At 32.5% G+C, this 17,835-nt stretch overlaps 1 protein-coding gene across 6 annotated transcripts in view; it reads right to left on the bottom strand.

Annotated features, from left to right (window-relative positions):
- Positions 1-17,835, bottom strand: part of PCDH10 (protocadherin 10) — a 39,247-nt gene that overhangs the window by 3,595 nt on the left and 17,817 nt on the right. The window contains exons 5-6 of one of the 6 annotated variants that reach the window (XR_013998571.1): positions 16,472-17,147; positions 15,229-15,492 (exon numbers count right to left, since the gene is read on the bottom strand). The exons of 1 other annotated variant lie outside the window; for it this stretch is intronic. Coding sequence is in view for 4 of the 5 variants with exons in the window: in XM_081133965.1 (XP_080990091.1) it covers positions 15,452-15,492 (41 nt within the window). In the remaining variant the exon portion in view is untranslated. 4 more of the 6 variants (XM_081133967.1, XM_081133965.1, XM_081133966.1 and 1 more) reach the window with 4 other exon arrangements.

The following is a 17,835-nucleotide window of genomic DNA, read 5'->3' as shown; positions in this document are numbered from 1 at the left end:
TATTTGTATCATGTATATTAACATAATAGCCTGTTAAAAATAATTTTGTGCAATATACTGAAAGGATAATTTAATAATTTGAATATTCACATTCCTATGCTTGCGTAGCAGGAAGCAAAATACCCTTTATACTTCATGAGAGTATAAACCACAGAAGCTAAAGCAATAAATAAAGCTTGTGAAGTGATCTAATCTAGTTCTGCAACTGAAAGAAAAAACAGCCTTCAAACATCCCAGGTGACTGAGACCCTCCACTACAGTAAAACACTTCAGGGGCTGGGATCAGTAACCTACTCGGGAGCTCATCCAAATTTTAATGAGCCTCACATCAGGACACTTCTTTATATCTAAGGCTAATCTGGCACATAAGAGTCTAAGCCCATTACCCCTTGGCGAAGCCAGAAACACCTGCTCTCTGTTGCCTGTGACAAAGCCGATCATAACCTGAAAGACAGAAACATCATGGGGTTCCTTCTAAACAGAGGATCCACAGGCTTCTATAAGTTTCTGTACACCCGGGTGTGTTTGTGTGTTATGTGCATGTGTAATGTAAAACTACCTTCTCACAAAGGCAATAGTGCATTTACAAATGTTTCAAAAGGAAATACCTACTCTGAGTTACTGTGACCGTGTTGACTGCCACTAATATTTTTAACAGGGTAGTGTAATTATAGTTAACTCAGTTTTGTTCGTTTTAAAATTCTTTCTCGCTAAATAATTATATGGATTAAGAGTGCTTTGAACTCTACAACAAAAAAACAGTGATAGTGTATCAACTCCTTCCATGAGACAATACACTTTGATTATTAGCATTATCTGAGTTGATTTGAGCAAGATTTTCAAAGACACACAGTAATCATGCATAACTTTTCCATCTAGGCACAAGAATTGGCAACATCCTAAATATCTTTCTTAAACACTAAAACCGTTAAAGTCTTAAATTATTTGTTTAAAAAATCTTACTATGGTATTGCACTTGCATAGAATTTTATATATTGAAGGGATCTATTGCAAACTTTTCTAGAAATATTAAAAATTATGCTTTAGAAGCTTAACAATTTTTTCTTAAGGGGGGATCAGAAATAATGGGATGTGACCCTACATAGAACACTTTGGCCACTATACCAGGTTCTCTTTGACAAGCAAACCCCCCTAACCTCACGATATCTTAACATCAAGTTTGGAGACTGAATTAACTTTTAGGTGCTTTGATCCTATCCTACATTGGCGTATATTTAGGAAATGAAACTCTAACATATATTGCTCTCTATGTTTATGATTATCATTGAAAATTTTTCTGAGATTCTGTATCATAATCTACTAAAATATGGAAACTCTGATTTGTTCCAGAACAATCTGGAAATCATATCCTTCACACCGGCAAAGAAGTACCCTTGAAATTTCTTTTCAGTTATATATTACTTTAATAATGACAAAAAAATACTTTTGTCTAAATTAGCACCTAAGAGTCTAACAAGATATTCATATGTGCCTTTAAAGGATAAATTGTCCCTTTTTTTTCTTTGACAATATGGAGCTGATAATATTTACTGACATTTAGATACTTATATTTCAAGTAGTTTATTTCAAAACAACATTATAAGGAGATCTATTAGTTACTTCTTGTAAGGTTGAAATGAGCATTAATTTTCAAAGCAGAAGGCATGGAACATGCCTGAATGGGATTGGTTATTCTTATAAAAATAAGGGTGCTACTCCTAGATAAATCTATTTTCAACAAATGACATCATTGTATCACAATATTAGACCAACTACTAGTGGTGTGCACAACTTCATCTTTTATATGAAAACCAAGCATAAATTTTAGCTGTGAGAAATGGAAAACTTAAGAATAAATATGTAAGATCTTCATTTAAAAAATACATAGTCATGTACTTAATTTATTAACTACTAATAGCTTACTTAAACAGGGCTAACATTTCAAAATAATTTAACCAAAACCTTAGATAATGAAGCCATGAACACAAATGGAAAATCTTCTTGGTTGGTAAATAAAATACTTATAACACAATTTGTACAAGTTTATTTTCAAAAAAAGGTACAGCATACACGACTTAGAAACTGTGTGTAAAAGTATGGCTGTTTATTCAATATGCTTGATGATATGATTTCCCCTAACATATTGCAGTCATTTCTATGTCAAAACAAACAGCAGATTTAAAACAGGAACTGCAGGCTCAGAGGGAGCTGACATGCTGACACACTGAGAAATAAAAGCTGACCACTGTTTTTCTGAATCGAGAAAAATACTCCCACACTAAAGCAGGTTAGGAAGCCTGACTATGTAGGCTTCAATAACACCTTGAGAAAGGTTGTCAGGTAAAGTACAGGTTGGCCAATTACATTTGAATTTCACATAAACAAGGAATAATTTGTCAGTATACATCTGTCCCATACAATATTTAGGTGTCATATATTATATCTGTTAAAACTGGCCACCTGTCCTCTAAGCAACTGCTTCATGACACCACAGGTGACATGTTAGTTGCCACTGAGGCAAATGTTACACTGTTTTCTAGAAAAATGTTGCACTATATTTTCTAATTATTTTGTAGTACTATAGTTCTTGTAATAAATATTCTAGATATTTCCACCAAAAAATATTTTAAAATAAAATGTCAGAATCAAAAGGAGATAAAGAAATTAAATTGTTACCTACAATATAAATTTATGTTCAATGACTAATTGCTTAATTTTCATAAATGAATACATTCTTAATTGTTACTTAAATTATTTTAAAAATTTTAACCTTGTTTGGAGTGGAATCTTTGCTTTTGTGAGATAAATACAACATATTAGATAAAATGTTCTTTCTTTGCACAATACATATAATTTTAAATTATTTAATTTAAAATCTAACCCTATGTAAACATTTTAATTTTAGTTATATCTTAGAAACCTCTTACCCTTCAATTTCATCTATCATCAGATAGAGTTTTGAAAACTGATAGACAGTGAATCAAAAATCAGCTTTAAAAACCATCACAAAAATGCTAAATTATTGAAATAAGATTATATCATGCTTGTTAAGGTTTAAAAGCACTTTAGTTAAATTCTAATTACATGGCAAGACTAAGATCCTTAAATAGGTCTATTACATTTTAGAATTTTAATTCTAGTGTTTGAATGGGGTTCATCTTAATTACTATAAATATTTAACCACGTAATAAAGTAAAAGTATTGGCCATGTTATACACTAACTATCTATGAAAAATGTCACAATAAATCTAGGAAAAAGTCAAAATTTTAAGTAATCAACCTTTGTTGGAGCTAGTAAAAAAATCTGCTTAAGTAGTATTGGCAATGTATTCTGATATATAAAATATCTATGTCATTATTAAAATATGACAAAACACAAACCCACCTATATATCTCATAATAAAGTTCTCACTAAAAAATAAATAAAAATGTTGTATCATTATTTTTATTTAAGTATCTGAGATTCACATTAGATGCCATAAATATACACAATATCTAAGAAAAAAACTGAAGTAACTTATTAGATAATCATTATTAATAAAAATACCAACATTTAAAAACTGTTACATGGAAACCTCAGAAACCTAAAGGAAAGTCAGATAAACTGCCTATAGCCATAGTTACCCTTATCAACAACCTCCCCCCATAGTCAGAGTCTACAATGGGTCCCCTTTACGTTCATCGTTAAGATTATTTATGTTTTCTTACTGTTTACATCTATGTTTGTAAATTATATATGACAGACAATTGAAAAGAAATAGATGAGTGAAATTAGCAGCAGGTGATGGTGAGACATGAGGCTCAAGGAGTTGTTAAAGAGAAAGTGACCGATTAGAAAAAAAGAACAGGAGCACTAGTGTAACTAAGGCCAAAACGAACAGAAAGTGAAAATCGTGGAAGGTTGAAAGATGATGAAATCAGGCGGGAGGATGTTAGGAGTAGAGATGGTTGGTTTTGGGTATGGTTTGATTTGTCTTGCCATTCAGAGATTACTATACTTAGATTAATTAATTATTTTAATTATATTAATTAATTAATTAAACATAAATCAGGAAGATGCCTAGATTACTAACGAGAAGCAAATGCACTTGCTTCCTTGGTGTCAGGATGTTTCCTTTCCTGAGGAACTGCTGTTGTCTATAAGCATTTGTGGGTGTTTGCCCCAGACAGAGTTCTGGGACTTGAGACTCTAAAATGAATACCCATGGATTCTACTCTAAAAGATTTCACAATCCAATAGACAAACAATTGTTTTACAGGATATTTTAAAACAGAAATCCTGTATAAAAATCTGTAAGAAGTTACCCAAAGAATGCACATATCTCTTTGTCTGGGGAGGATTCTCAAAGGTAAAGGACTTGAAATCTTGATTGATGAGTGAGAGGTGGTGAGCAGATGTGGTGAGGAGCGGTTTTGTAAAGGAGAGAGCATTTCCCAGGGAGACTAGAATGTGTCCAAGTACACGGTCCTGGAAAAATGGTGTATCAAGAAGCTGACAATCACTGAATGACAGAGCAAAAACTAGGTAGATTTTAAATATTAAAAAACAACAACTTTTAAAGCTAGTAAAAATGTGAGCATTATTGTGGCTGCAACCGAGTGACTCTCAAACATTTTACAGGGAATACTGAAGTCAGATGTCTGTAGATGTAAATAAATACTCTAATTATTTGACAGGAAAGCCAGATGCAAAAGGAGAGGGGTCTTCACTAATTTTGGTGAGCTAAACAGAAAGGACAGGGTTAGGGAAACACAAGAGAAAATGTATGTGTGTCTTCTCACAGAGCCCAGGAGCATTTCCAGATTTTATACTTTACATATCTGGAAATAGTTTGCATTTCATCACCCTAAATCTTCCAAATGTAACGAAACATTTTGCAGTCAAAATGACTGTCTGGGTGTTAGTGGCTGATAACTCAATTCTAAGGATAATTGTGAAAGGAAGAAAAAAGTGATGAAATGAGCTGCTCAGGGAAGAAAGTGATTCTATCCCATTATCTCAAGCCTCGGGTAGTGTCAGCAGCAATCAAAGTTAGGAACCTAGAGAAAATCATGAGGCATTTTCCCCACAAATTTTAACAAAGAAAATATAAGGCAGATAATGATCATAGACTAATATTAAATTCACTTTATAACTGTGAAACTGAAACTTAAAATATATACATATATATATATATATATATATATATATATATATATATATATAGCTTTCATGTTAATTCTTTTACAGAGAGACACTCACAAGTAAATCTCGCCCTAGAAACATCTGGTCTGAAACTCACAGAACCAGGAAGAGACAGGGACAATTTTAATATGGCACTCAAAATAACACATTTTAAGTAATTAAAGGTCAGATATATTTGATTAAGGATTTTCTATCTCAAAATAAATAACCCTTGCTATCTATCATCTATCTATCTGTCATCTCAATCTATTGGTATTTTCAGTTATCTTTCCTCATGTCTCCTTTTACTTCCAAAATTCTTAATTTAAAAAAGAAAGTACACTTTTTCATTTCAAAACGGATTCCCTCCCAGCATATAAGCTTTAGTAGTAGTTGTTGTAGTAGTACTAGTAGTAATAGTAGTAGTAATAGGGAAGCAGTCTTGTCCCAATCATCCAGTCTCAAGCACTGAGAACCATTCTTGATAACTGCTTTCTTTACTTTTTATTACTACATTTAGAATTCTAATACTATGGATTTCTTTCAAAATTTCTCTAATAGCCATTCTTTGATTTTCCTTGTCTACCAGGCCTTTATGACCACAATGCTTGATAACTGCAAGAATGCTCTGCTAGTAAAACAAAAACAAAAATACAACCCCACACAACTAATCCTTACTGACTTCCTTCTGAATAGTGTCCGGTTTCTTAAGCCTAAAGTTCAAGTGGTGAATTGGTTAGAAATGCTTGCTCTAGAATCTGATAGCCTCAAATAGAAAGCCTGACCCTCCCTCACTAACCATGAGGCCATGGGCAAGCTACTGGAAATCTTCTTTTTTTAACTCTATAATCTATAAAATGCAGATCGTAAGAATACCTATTTTATTTGGTTATTGTAGGGCTTATATAGAGTAGTATCTGAAAAGTTCTTAAATAGTGCCAGATTCATAACAAGTTCTTAACAGCTGTTAACTACTATTACTGTTGCTGTTATTACTTAAAACATGCCATAACCTATCCAAAACATAGCTTTCAAACCTTAAGTTCCACTGTTCCCCTTGGATTTGTTTTCTAGATTTGGCAACCTAGAAGAGCCACTTCTCCACGTTAATTTGCTCTGCAATCCCCCGCTTTAGTTCAGCCTCGCTGACCGCCCAGGGCGCCCCGCTTCTCTCCCAGGCACAGCCACGCAGCAGCGCCCGATACTGGCTCCAAAGCAGAGTTCTGTAGATCCTACCTTCACTGCCCTCTAAAGGATCTTTCTCAAACATAACCAGAGATCTGTTCTAATAAAATCAATATCTTGTTCATTGAATGAAATAAGAAACTTCAAACAGCATGGGCTCATTGAAAACCAGCATATTTTGAGAAAAGAGAAAATGCTTCATATAGTTGACATATGGTGATGGAAGATGACTTGGTTTTGGGTGATGGGCGCAATGCAATATGCAGGTCACGTATATAGAAATGTACACTTGAAACCTATATGATCTTATTAGCCAATGTTACCCCAATCAATTCAATAATAATAAAATATAAAATAAAATATGATGATAATTCTATCACATAGTGTTAATTTAAAATAGAAGAATATAAAATGATACATTCACCATTTTAATAGCTATAGGGCAATAGCAAGACTGATGGGATAAGAACAAAAGGTGGGTTTCTATCTCAATTTTACCACTTTCTAGCTATGTATCCTAAATTACTTCAATTTAGGTTTCTCATCTACAAATGGGATACTAATAACTGCCTGGAAAAATTGTTGTGAAAATTAAATGCAAAACTATAAATAATATACCTGTGACATACTAGGCACTCAATAAAAATGCCTTTTTAAAAGCTAAAAAAAAAAAATAAAAGAGACTGTAATTTCATTCACAGATATGTCAAATAAGAAGGAAACAAATCTGTTTCATTTCTTCCATAGTTGGGAAGCAGTACTATTAATAACAGGAAATGTTACCATTTTATAAAATATGAGAATTTTTTGTTTTCATAAGAGACATAAACACAACCAGAAATAAGAACATGTGCTGCTTCAAAGCATTTGGACACTGCAACTTAGTTGTTGGGCCTCTTGTTTTTTGAGTAAAATAATGATATACAGTTAGGTTTATATATGTAAAGCTGATGTGAAAGCCAGAGTATAGAAAGCCCACAGGATCACAAAGCAATGAGAACTGCACAGAGAGCCTAGCGAATAAATATTAACACAAAGTTGGGGCAGTTTTTCAGGTGTTTCTTAAGTGGGCTTGTGGTATCATTTGTTAGTTTTTTATCTGACTGAAAGACAAGGGTACGAAAATACAACTACAAGGCTGGCCGAGACAATCGGGCTGATCAGGTAATAGGATGTTCCTGAAGAAAGGCAAGAAAATACCCGAGCTTCTGTTCCAACACTGCTTTATGGCAGGCAGGTATCTTTGGTATATCTTATAGAAAGACCCAATTTTCTACACTCGGAGACTGTTTTAATTTATTTTGTGCGATGAGTTTAGGGCACCAGTGTCCCTCACTTGGGGATATCAGAACTCTTTGGAGTAACAATGTCCCCTCTAAAGCCAGAATTCACACTAATAGGCTAGCGCAGCTGTCAAAATAGAGATGAAGTCATATTGTATATGCCACTTGTATTGCTTTAAAAACTTTTTCGTCTGAAGAAATATAATTTTTTTAAAATTTTTCTACAATCATCAAACAATGTGCTGCTTCCTATACTAAAATAAAAATCTGTTTTTTCAAAAAAAGAGTATTTTTTACCAGGTTACTTTTACTGTTTATTGTACATAAACAAATATTTCACTCATTAGTGAAATAATGAGAACACAAAACTTAAAAAGTTATCATCATGCTTTGTCACTAACATCACCGCAGAACATATAAAACAATCTTTCTGGGCACATGCCTTTGGTTGTATTCTATCCATTGCACTGGTTTCACAGATAAAAAAGGGAAGCAAAGAAACTGTTCTCTTAAAACATATGTATCATGTGAAAGAATCTATACTGCAGATGAAACTAGTGATAGATTTTGAAAAGAACATTTGGAGTCAGATTTTTTTTTTCTGGGAGTAAAAGAGAGCATGATTAGTTCTATTTAAGCCCAGAATTCTAATTTTCTCCATACCAGGCTGATGTCATTGTTCCAATTTTAACTGAATATATGGTTGCCTTGAACATTTAATGAGTGCTTCCTTTGGTCCAGACACTCACCGATTTAAATACGTTAAATAATTTAATCTCCACAATGAGCTTTTGAGGATGTATGGCACAGATGAGGAAAATGAGTTCCAGGAAGGTTAAAGAAATTACCGAGGTCACACAGACGGTAACTAATGGGTCGGTATTTGAACCCCGGCAGACTGGCCCCATAACCAGAGGCCTTAACTGCACCACATCCCTTCTCTGCCGTGAGGGCCGCAATCAAGCCCACTCCTGTGTTGTGTAGTAGGTTACAAGTCCAAAAGGAAGTGCTGCACATGAAACTTTCTTCCAAAACTGAGTTCCAAGCCATCATAAAATCAAAATAGATAAAATCAGTGCTGTTTAAAAACCTAATCTTGAAAATAATGACTGGAGTATATTCAAGTATTTACTAAGGACACCACAGTCCAACTAAGTAGGCAGGTTGTGCTTCACGTACATCATAAAAGGAACTGGGAACTTTTCACTACTACTGTAACATGCCTGAGGTTGGTTTGTTCATATTTTTCAAAATAACCTCAAAAGAGGGCTGGTGGTTTGCATGAGGTTTAAGACAGAGGGTATCAAGAATTAAAAATGCTTTTGCATGTTTCTATGACAGCCCAGGACAGGTCACACTGAGGTGAACTGCTCTGAGTATTTTAATCTGTGCAGGAGGTACAATATCCCTACATGAAATGAGAATGCATGAGACAACGTGTGATCACTAATAAGGAAGTTGATCTCATGCCCTTTTTATGCTAAAATAGCATTCTCGTAGTATTTCTCATTTTTTTGTATCTCTCAGGAGTATTTTCTTTGATTCAGTTATTATATTTGTATTGTAAATTAAGATATCGATCTTATTTTCACATCAGTCTGTGATGAGTGCATGTGCCATAATCATGTTCTTATACAGTAAGCTTTGAGAACATTTACGTAACCAAATTCCAGGGCAAACAACACTGAAGACCACTGTGCATGCTCAACAATGAGAATTCTTGAATGTGGATCACACTGTCTTCCTCAGTAGCTTGGGAGGACCTGCTGAAAGCAGCTGATTAAAAACTTTCTTGCGGTTCTGAATGGTCATGTCACTGCTCTGGAAAAAGTAATAATTCTACAAATAATAGGGCCTATTAATATCCCTCTGAAATTGGGAAGTTATTGAAAAGTGTAAAACTAAAGATTAAAAAAGGAAATAAATTTAAAATTAACATTAAAGCAATATAATATGCAATTGTAAACTACCTTAAATGTTTTTATTTAAAGGTAAGATAATGTTCCTTCACATTAGATATATTAGCACATATTTTATAGATATTATAGAAACATAATTTTTATGAAGAATTCCTACAAAGCAAGCAATTTAACTTCTCAAAGATTATGTTCTAGAATTCAAGCTCAAGTTTAAGTGTGAGAAATGAAAATTATATTTTTCGGTGTCAGGTATTTCTTAAAAAAAAAAAATTCTAATGTAAGCCTACATTTTTTTTTAATTACCTTTCCTAGTAATTTCCATAAGAGACAATATTTTTGAATCAGTTAAACAAGATATTTGCAGTTAAACATTTTAAAAAATACGTCTATATTAACACTATAAACGGTGCTTGATAATGATGGATTTTAATGGAATTAAATTATGCTACCTCATTCCTGATTGCAAATTAGTAACCAAAAGTAAAAAATCAAAACACAAAAAGAGACAGTATTTTGCTGTTATAATTTGAGAAATAATTATCTCCACATCATTCCCTAACATAAATTAAATATGATTTGAAATATAGATTTCCTAAATTCTTAGCTTAATTCAGGTTCAAAAAAGTTAGAATTCACTAGCCGTCTAATACTAAACAACCCCTTTGCCTATATAAATTAAGTATATTTATATAATCATAAAATATTAATGTATCCAATTCTAAAATGATTTACTATAGCCTGAGATTCACAGGGCTTATTTCATCATCCTTGATTGATGAGAGTAACTATCACTTGTTAACACTGGTTGTGCATTTATGAAACTGGTGCCTATAAAATGGGCATTCAGTAGTAAAATACTATTATTACTAAATTTAGCATTAATGTTTAGCTAATGATTATTTCCCCTTTCATTATATTTTTAACTTTGCAGTTAATTCAAACTTCCACATTACCAAGCTAATACTAACTACGTTTTCATTTGCTCTCAAAAATTTCAACCAAAACATAGTAATCATATATAACCTGCTTGTTATAGCCTCCAAAATAATTAAGAAAGCATGCATTACTATTAGGTTTAAGGAGAGTAGGCAATTGACTTTGAATTATTAATAATGGCTGTTTCATTTTCACTTAATTATGATCCATTGCACAGTAACTGAGAAAAAACAAAAATTTTCCTTAAAATTCCACAGAGGATAATAGAACAGCAGAAGTAGAAATGTCTTATTATAAGAGAAATAAGCCACCTCAGTAAAGGGAAGATTTCATATTTGACAAACAAAATTAGACTTTTTAAATCTATAATCATCTTTCTTTTATAAATATTATCATTTAATAGAAGTCTTAAACCTTCAAGTTCAAATCCGTACTTTTAATAGACAGAATCTGTTATTTATACATATAATAGGTAATTTCATAGTCAGTTTTTGCACTCTACACGTTTGCCCAAGGTGTCTTCTAAATCTACAGTTTCTTAATTTTTGTTCCTGGAATTTATCATCCTCTGCAATTCAATGTGTGAAGGGGGAAAAGAGTTTAAAAAACCTTTTTTTTTTAAATTTTCAAAATTCTGAAGAAGGAAAGATAAGAAGTCATCCACGTAGAAACAGGAAGGGAAGGAAATAGGTGAAACCCAAGGCTCTCTGGGTGATGGGATTAAGAAGTGCTGATTGTGAGCTGCAGACTGAGGCACAGGATGTGAGGCGCGGCGCGGGAGGGCAGCTCACGCACTGTAATAACCCCCTATGGTGCCAAGCGGGCACTTGAACTACCCGAGGGGACACTGTGCAACCCATATGAATGCCTATCTGCTGTGCTGTACACCTGAAACTAATACAAAAACGTGCTGAATGCAAACTGTGAAAAAAATAAAAAAATCAAAATAAACCAAGGCTTTCTCAATTGCCTTTCCTTTGCCCTCTGGTCAGATTAAGCCTGGTCTTCTTCATTCCTTTTCTTTCTGCAGGAAATGCATCACATTAGGGCTAGACGGTGCTAAAGTTCTACTTCTAGGTGAAGTCTTTCCACATCTCTCAGGAGCAAATACCAATGCCAGGGGCAGTATATTTTCTATAAAGTGAGGTTTAAATCTCTCGGGAAGCAATATAGATCCATTTTCTCTTTTCTTTGCTCTCAATAAAGACAGGTTAACTGATCACACTATCTATCTGTGTCGTTATATTTGTTCAAACACTTAACATTTGTTATGTCCCCTCCCTCTTTTCTTCTCAGTTTACAGTTCCTCAATCCTTTTAAACTCTCTTCCGATAAACTCTACTCCAAAATGATAATCTCTTTACTTTATTCAGTCTCTTTTAAGTATCTCCAATTTACCACAATCCCCTCATCTAGGGTGAAAGAAATGAGAAGTATAGACATTTGAATTTCTCTACTCTTTTGTTATAATCCCGTAGCCAAGTTAACATATTGAAATATTCGTTTCTATAAACCACCACTAAATATCAGATTATGGTCAAACAGTAAGAAAGATATAAAGACAAGTATCAAACAGTTCTAAAAGACTAGACATGAGAACTCCAAAGATAGTAAGAAAAATTATATCCAAGGAGAACACATCTGTCCTAAATTGTCTTTATAGTTTATATGCCGGTATATATGGGCTCTGCTGATTGCTTCCTTATATTACCAGGAAAAATAACTGGCTAATAAATTTTAGTGAAACTCAAATATACTCATTATTTTATTTATTCAAATTATAGATTTTTAAAATCCAGAAAAACTATTTTTGGTTAGAGGCCAGAGTAGCGGTAATTCTTTGGGAGGTAGTAACTGGAAGAGGGCAGAATTCAGGACTTAATGACATACTAGCAAGGTTTTGGCAACAGAACACTGTACCTAGTTAATGTTCTGGTCACTGGTTACTCAGGCATTCTCATTTTTTGAAAATTTTTTGAGTTTTGCATCTATGATTTTTGTACATTTCTACATGCATATTATACTTTAATAAAAGTTTAAAAATAAAAGTTGTTATCTATGAACCTTATTTTAATCATGAGTCAACATCTTAACTGTAAATATAATATTTATGAGAAAATTATGGTAATGTGAATAACTAACAAGAATAGAAAAAATTAAGAATATTATTGTGGTTATGCTAAAAAACTTTCATTAAACATACGCTGAAATATTAATAAATTAAAGAGTAGAATCTCTGGATTTACTTTAAAGCCTCAGTGAAGGGGCAGTTGTGGTAGTGTTTGAATGAAACAAATTTGGCAAAGAATTGATAGAAATGGAGAGTCTAGTACACTATTATCTGTTTTTATATATACTTAAAATTTTCCATTATTTTAAAAATGTGTAAAAATATAATTTACTAGAACTAAATATTATTTTATATAATAATGTTCTCTGTTGCCATTGTTCTTATCAAGTTGAGATAAGTCAAGAATTAAGATATATATACCAAAACATATCTAGATTCCATGATGTAGTGTAATCATCCGATGAGTAATTAATTCTATGACAAATAAACCATAAAACTATGCTATTTGTGACTAGCTAAGGGATTTGTTCTGGCATCAGGTTTATTAATGGTGGGGGGGGGAGGTACAATAATTTTATACTAATTTCATTTTATTTTTAATTTTTCAAAAATATTTTTATTGAATTTTAGAGAGAGAACATCAATGTGAGAGTACAACATCAATCGGCTGCTTCCTGCACACCCACTGCCAGGCATAGAACTTGCAACCAGGGCATGTGCCCTGACCAGGAATCAAAACGGCCAGGGCAAGAATTTTATACTAATTTTAAAGGTCAGACTCCATGTTTTCTACACATTTTCTAAGACTAAAATGATAGCAACTGTCAGACAATAACATTAACTTCATATCTATGAAAGTTAATATTTCACCTACATGTGAAATATTTTATCTTACATACACCAAGTGTACATCATCAAAACAATCTATTATATATACTTTATCTACTGTTGACTTTGTTAATTCAATACTTTCTTTCTACTATGTGCTGTACTTTGAATCAAAACCCAATAATATTTTTAGTTAGATATGAGAAGCCCTCGACTCTGGCAATTTCTTTAATCGGGGTGATTCAAAATTTAATCTGGGCCTGGCTGGTGTGCTCAGTAGTTGGGCATTGAACTATGAACCAGGAGGTCACTGTTCCATTCCCTGTCAGGGCACATACCCAGGCTGTGGGCTCAATCTCCAGTACGGGGCTTGCAGAGGGCAGCAGATCAATGACTCTCATCATTGATGTTTCTATCTATCTCTCTCTCCCTTTCCCTTCCTCTTTCTGAAATCGATAAAAAAATTAAAAAAAAATTAATCCACAAAACATATGTTTGATATTGATTTTTTAATGTATTACTTCTATGTTTAAGTCTTTTTTCTTTATTAAGACATTTACTTAAAAATTTTGACAAAAACATTTGCAAATATGCTCTTTATGGGATAATATAGTAATTACCTAATTTTCAGCTGCCATATAGTTATTGGTATATACATTAGCCTTGAAACATTTAATGACTAACTGAGGCCACATTTCTAGTATGTGGACAATATAAAATTCAATATCCAACAAAATTATCTGTAATATTGAGATCTAGTGCAGAATTCTGGCTAATGCCAACATTAAAAGGAGAAAAAAGCCCTAGAGATTACAACATTTTTACAAGTAGTAAAAATAATGTCTTCCTCATAATACATATGAATCAGACATATATTTCTTCTAAAGTATCATGGTTAATTTTTCTACCTATGCATATAAACTGGTCCTCAAAAATACAACCAGTACCTTAAAAATTAAAGGAACGGGCTAAAATTGGTTGTGTCTCTTATCTGTTTCTCAGCAAGCACCATAGTGTCATGTTAACAGTTTCTGATAATGAAACAGCTATTAGTTAAATAAACTTACTCTTGCATTAAACATAATCACTGTCATTTTTATGGTAATGAATATATATAATTAAAATTAAATTAAGTTAAAAATATAATGTCTTCATACAGGATGCATATATGTGCAAATGTATCCATACAATGGAATCATGAAAACAGAAAACATTTATAATCACTTGTTGAACTCAATACTCAAAAGATATCATTGGTAATTTAGATAAGTCTGTTGTACAGATTATAGAAATTTTATTGAAATGAAGTTCACATATAATCCTTTCAGCTCTTAGAGTTAAAAATCATGTATTTCTAGGAGAAAGCATACAGCTGTGTGCTTAGGCATAATGCATAAATATAATGTATAATGTTGACTGTAATGTACCAATTATAGAATCAGAAACAAAGCCCTGATTTTTATTTGCAAAGTTTCTAACTTACGGTTTGTTTTTATCTTCACCCATTTGTACGTAATTACATTTGGGGATTAATTTTTTGTCAAATCTCCTCTCTTCTCCCCACCTAAACTGATGTAGATAATTAGGGACCACTAATGTAGTAATTAGAGACTCCTATTGGACCTCCACATAAAACTGCCCTGGTTTTTATTATACTTTGGGAAACATTAAATTGACTCATTATGCTGAATTGAGCCTTGATTCAGTAGTATTATTCGATCTTGAGCCTCACAGACTAAAGCAGTTTCCAAGCTATCTTGTCTAAATGACACTAATTCCTATTAAAAGAATTTCAGAAGACGCATACTCATCCAAAAAAAGTCTGGCACATTGAGTATTAAATGATGTTTAATGATATTTATAAGCAATTGAATTTGTATATTCCAGACTATTTACAATATCTTTATAACTTAATGTATTTAAATTTAGACCCATAAATCTTCAGTTTGATGAGGCAGGAAAAATTCCCAAGCAGATAGTCTTTTTCAGTGAATAATTCTATTTATATTTTAATTGGTAATCTTCCTTTGTTGGGCTCACGTGATGGACAAATGCTTAAGTGAGTTTACTTCCAATGTACAAAATAAGAAAGAGGGTGGAAATGATCTGTAATATAAAATGAAGTATATAAATAATATTAATATGTGAAATGGTAACTCAGGAATATGTAAAGCATGCTTAAAATAAACTGCTTTAAATAACAGATGAAGACTCACATACCAATGAGTGTAAACTATTGCAGAAAGATATAAATTACCTTTATCAATGGTCCTCTCTATATGCCCTTAAAAATGTACAAGAGTTTATTTAATCATATCTCTGTGAACTCAATAATGTAATTAATAACATACAAAGAAATAACTCTTGCATATGGGTTAAAAAAAAAAAAAAGTGACTAAACCAGGGGAATGTATGTACTTATTAACTTAATGAAAGAGTGAAAAGGGGAGCTAAAATATGAAAGCTTCTAGTAAATAAAATATGGGAGGGAGGAATTGTCTCACAGACCATGTAAGAAAGGAAGTTGTTAACATTCTAAGAGAGTTAAGAAATACGAAAGAAAAAAAAAAATTAACTCCTTCTTAGAATATGAAATAAGTTCTTGGAACAAATGAAAAGAAATTTAAAATTTCAAAGTATTGAAAAACTCCATGTTTTACAAAAGACCACGGTTAGGGGCATTTTAATATTTTGAATGAGTTCAAAACCTACTTCCTCTCACAAAAGATTGCAGGTATTAGCTGGAGAGAAATACAACTAATTTAAAACATTTTTCATTGGAAGTAAAAATGGAAGTTTGCCTAGCATATCGAAAAGTGTGTGTGTAGGCCTGTGTGTCAAAGAAAGTGTGATGACAGCATTGAAGAAAAGTTAGGTACTTTAAAAACACTCATTTATCCATTAATTCATTGTTCATCAATAATTATTTAGAATTTATAATATATATAGCTGGGTAATCGGTCTCAATACCCCAAGAGAGTATTGGATACTACTAGTTCCGAAACACCCATAGGCACAAATTTTAAGTGACAGGTGATGTCACGAAAGCACTGACGTCTGAATAAATGAAAATGAAGTTGCCCACCGAAATCACCAGATGTGAGAGCGTCTCTGTTTCATATCTGCACCTCGGAAGACTTTTATAGCTTTCCCTTTAAACCATACTAGTTGAGGTCAACCATTAATCAACAACTAAATAAGAAATGGCATAACATTATTGTATCTCATTTATCTAGAACTATATGGAGGTTCCAGTCAGCTGCTACACCAGTTAACTGGGGTAATTATATAAGTTGTGAGTAGATTACCTATTTCACAAAAGTAAAAGATCATAAAATTCAGTGAACATTAAATTTTATAGTAGATAGATAGAGAATATGAACTGGGATTGGGTACTCTCTTGATCTTGAGTTATCATGTGTTCCTGCTCACAGAGTTAAGGAGATAAAGCTATTTTGATTATGAGAGATTAATGGTTAATTCCTGAGAAAAATAATTTAATGAAAAAATAGAAAGACTGGTGTGATTCAAAGACCCAGTGATTTGTCACAAAGAGATACAGTGAAAAAAAATGAGAAAATTAGTTACGTTTACAAATCTAGATAAATACTTATAAAAAGAATGAGAGAACAAAAATCTCAGAAATAGGCAGCTATAAAAAAGTAGTACAATTTGAAGAAAAAGTGAACAGAAATAAACATATTTACTGGAAAAGAACAAAAATCCGGAAAAGTTTCCCCTTCATTTAGTGATGTATGGACCTATGAGAGAGAAGTGTTAAAAAGGTCACGTATAAAAATACTTATTTGTGGACTTTAATATTTGATAAAGTGATGTTACCTTTATGACACTAGAGGAATATACAAATCTCAGAGAAAACACTACACAGGGGTATGTAAATATGAAAATAACATGTATCAATAAGAAAGTTTTACTTTGAATTCTATATATGCTCTTACCACACTACTGAGTTCAACAAATTATGAAAACATATAGAAGGCAGACTGAGGTCATGAAGGGACTGGAAGAGATGTGACCTAAACAAAACGGCTCCACAGTTTCAATCAAATAAAAACTTTCAGCGATCTGTTTAATTAATATAGATGCCTAAAAAAAATTTCCCAAAATGAGGTTTACGAAAAACAAAGTCTAGGTAAAATGTCAGTAATATTTTACATGCAATGTTTTGAAGTGCTGACACCTTTTTTTATGTTACAACACGTTGAAATTTCAAAAAGGCTTAAAAGTAGGCCAAAGTCAAGTCAAGTCGGGAAACAGCTAGCGTGATATTCTGGCATACATGGACGAGTCTAAATGTGTTATGAGATGAAGGCAGGATGGACCATGACACCTTTGACTATGTGGTTACCTGCAGTCCTGTGATTCTAGGAAATGTCATGGATTTAGGATTTAAGAAATTATTATGTCAATGCAGTTTTTTCACTTTAT

This window comes from Miniopterus schreibersii, assembly GCF_964146895.1.
Source record: "Miniopterus schreibersii genome assembly, chromosome: 4".
Lineage (NCBI taxonomy): Eukaryota > Metazoa > Chordata > Mammalia > Chiroptera > Miniopteridae > Miniopterus > Miniopterus schreibersii.
The sequence above is the reverse complement of the archived record's forward strand: the minus strand, read 5'-3'. Positions and strand labels throughout refer to the sequence as shown.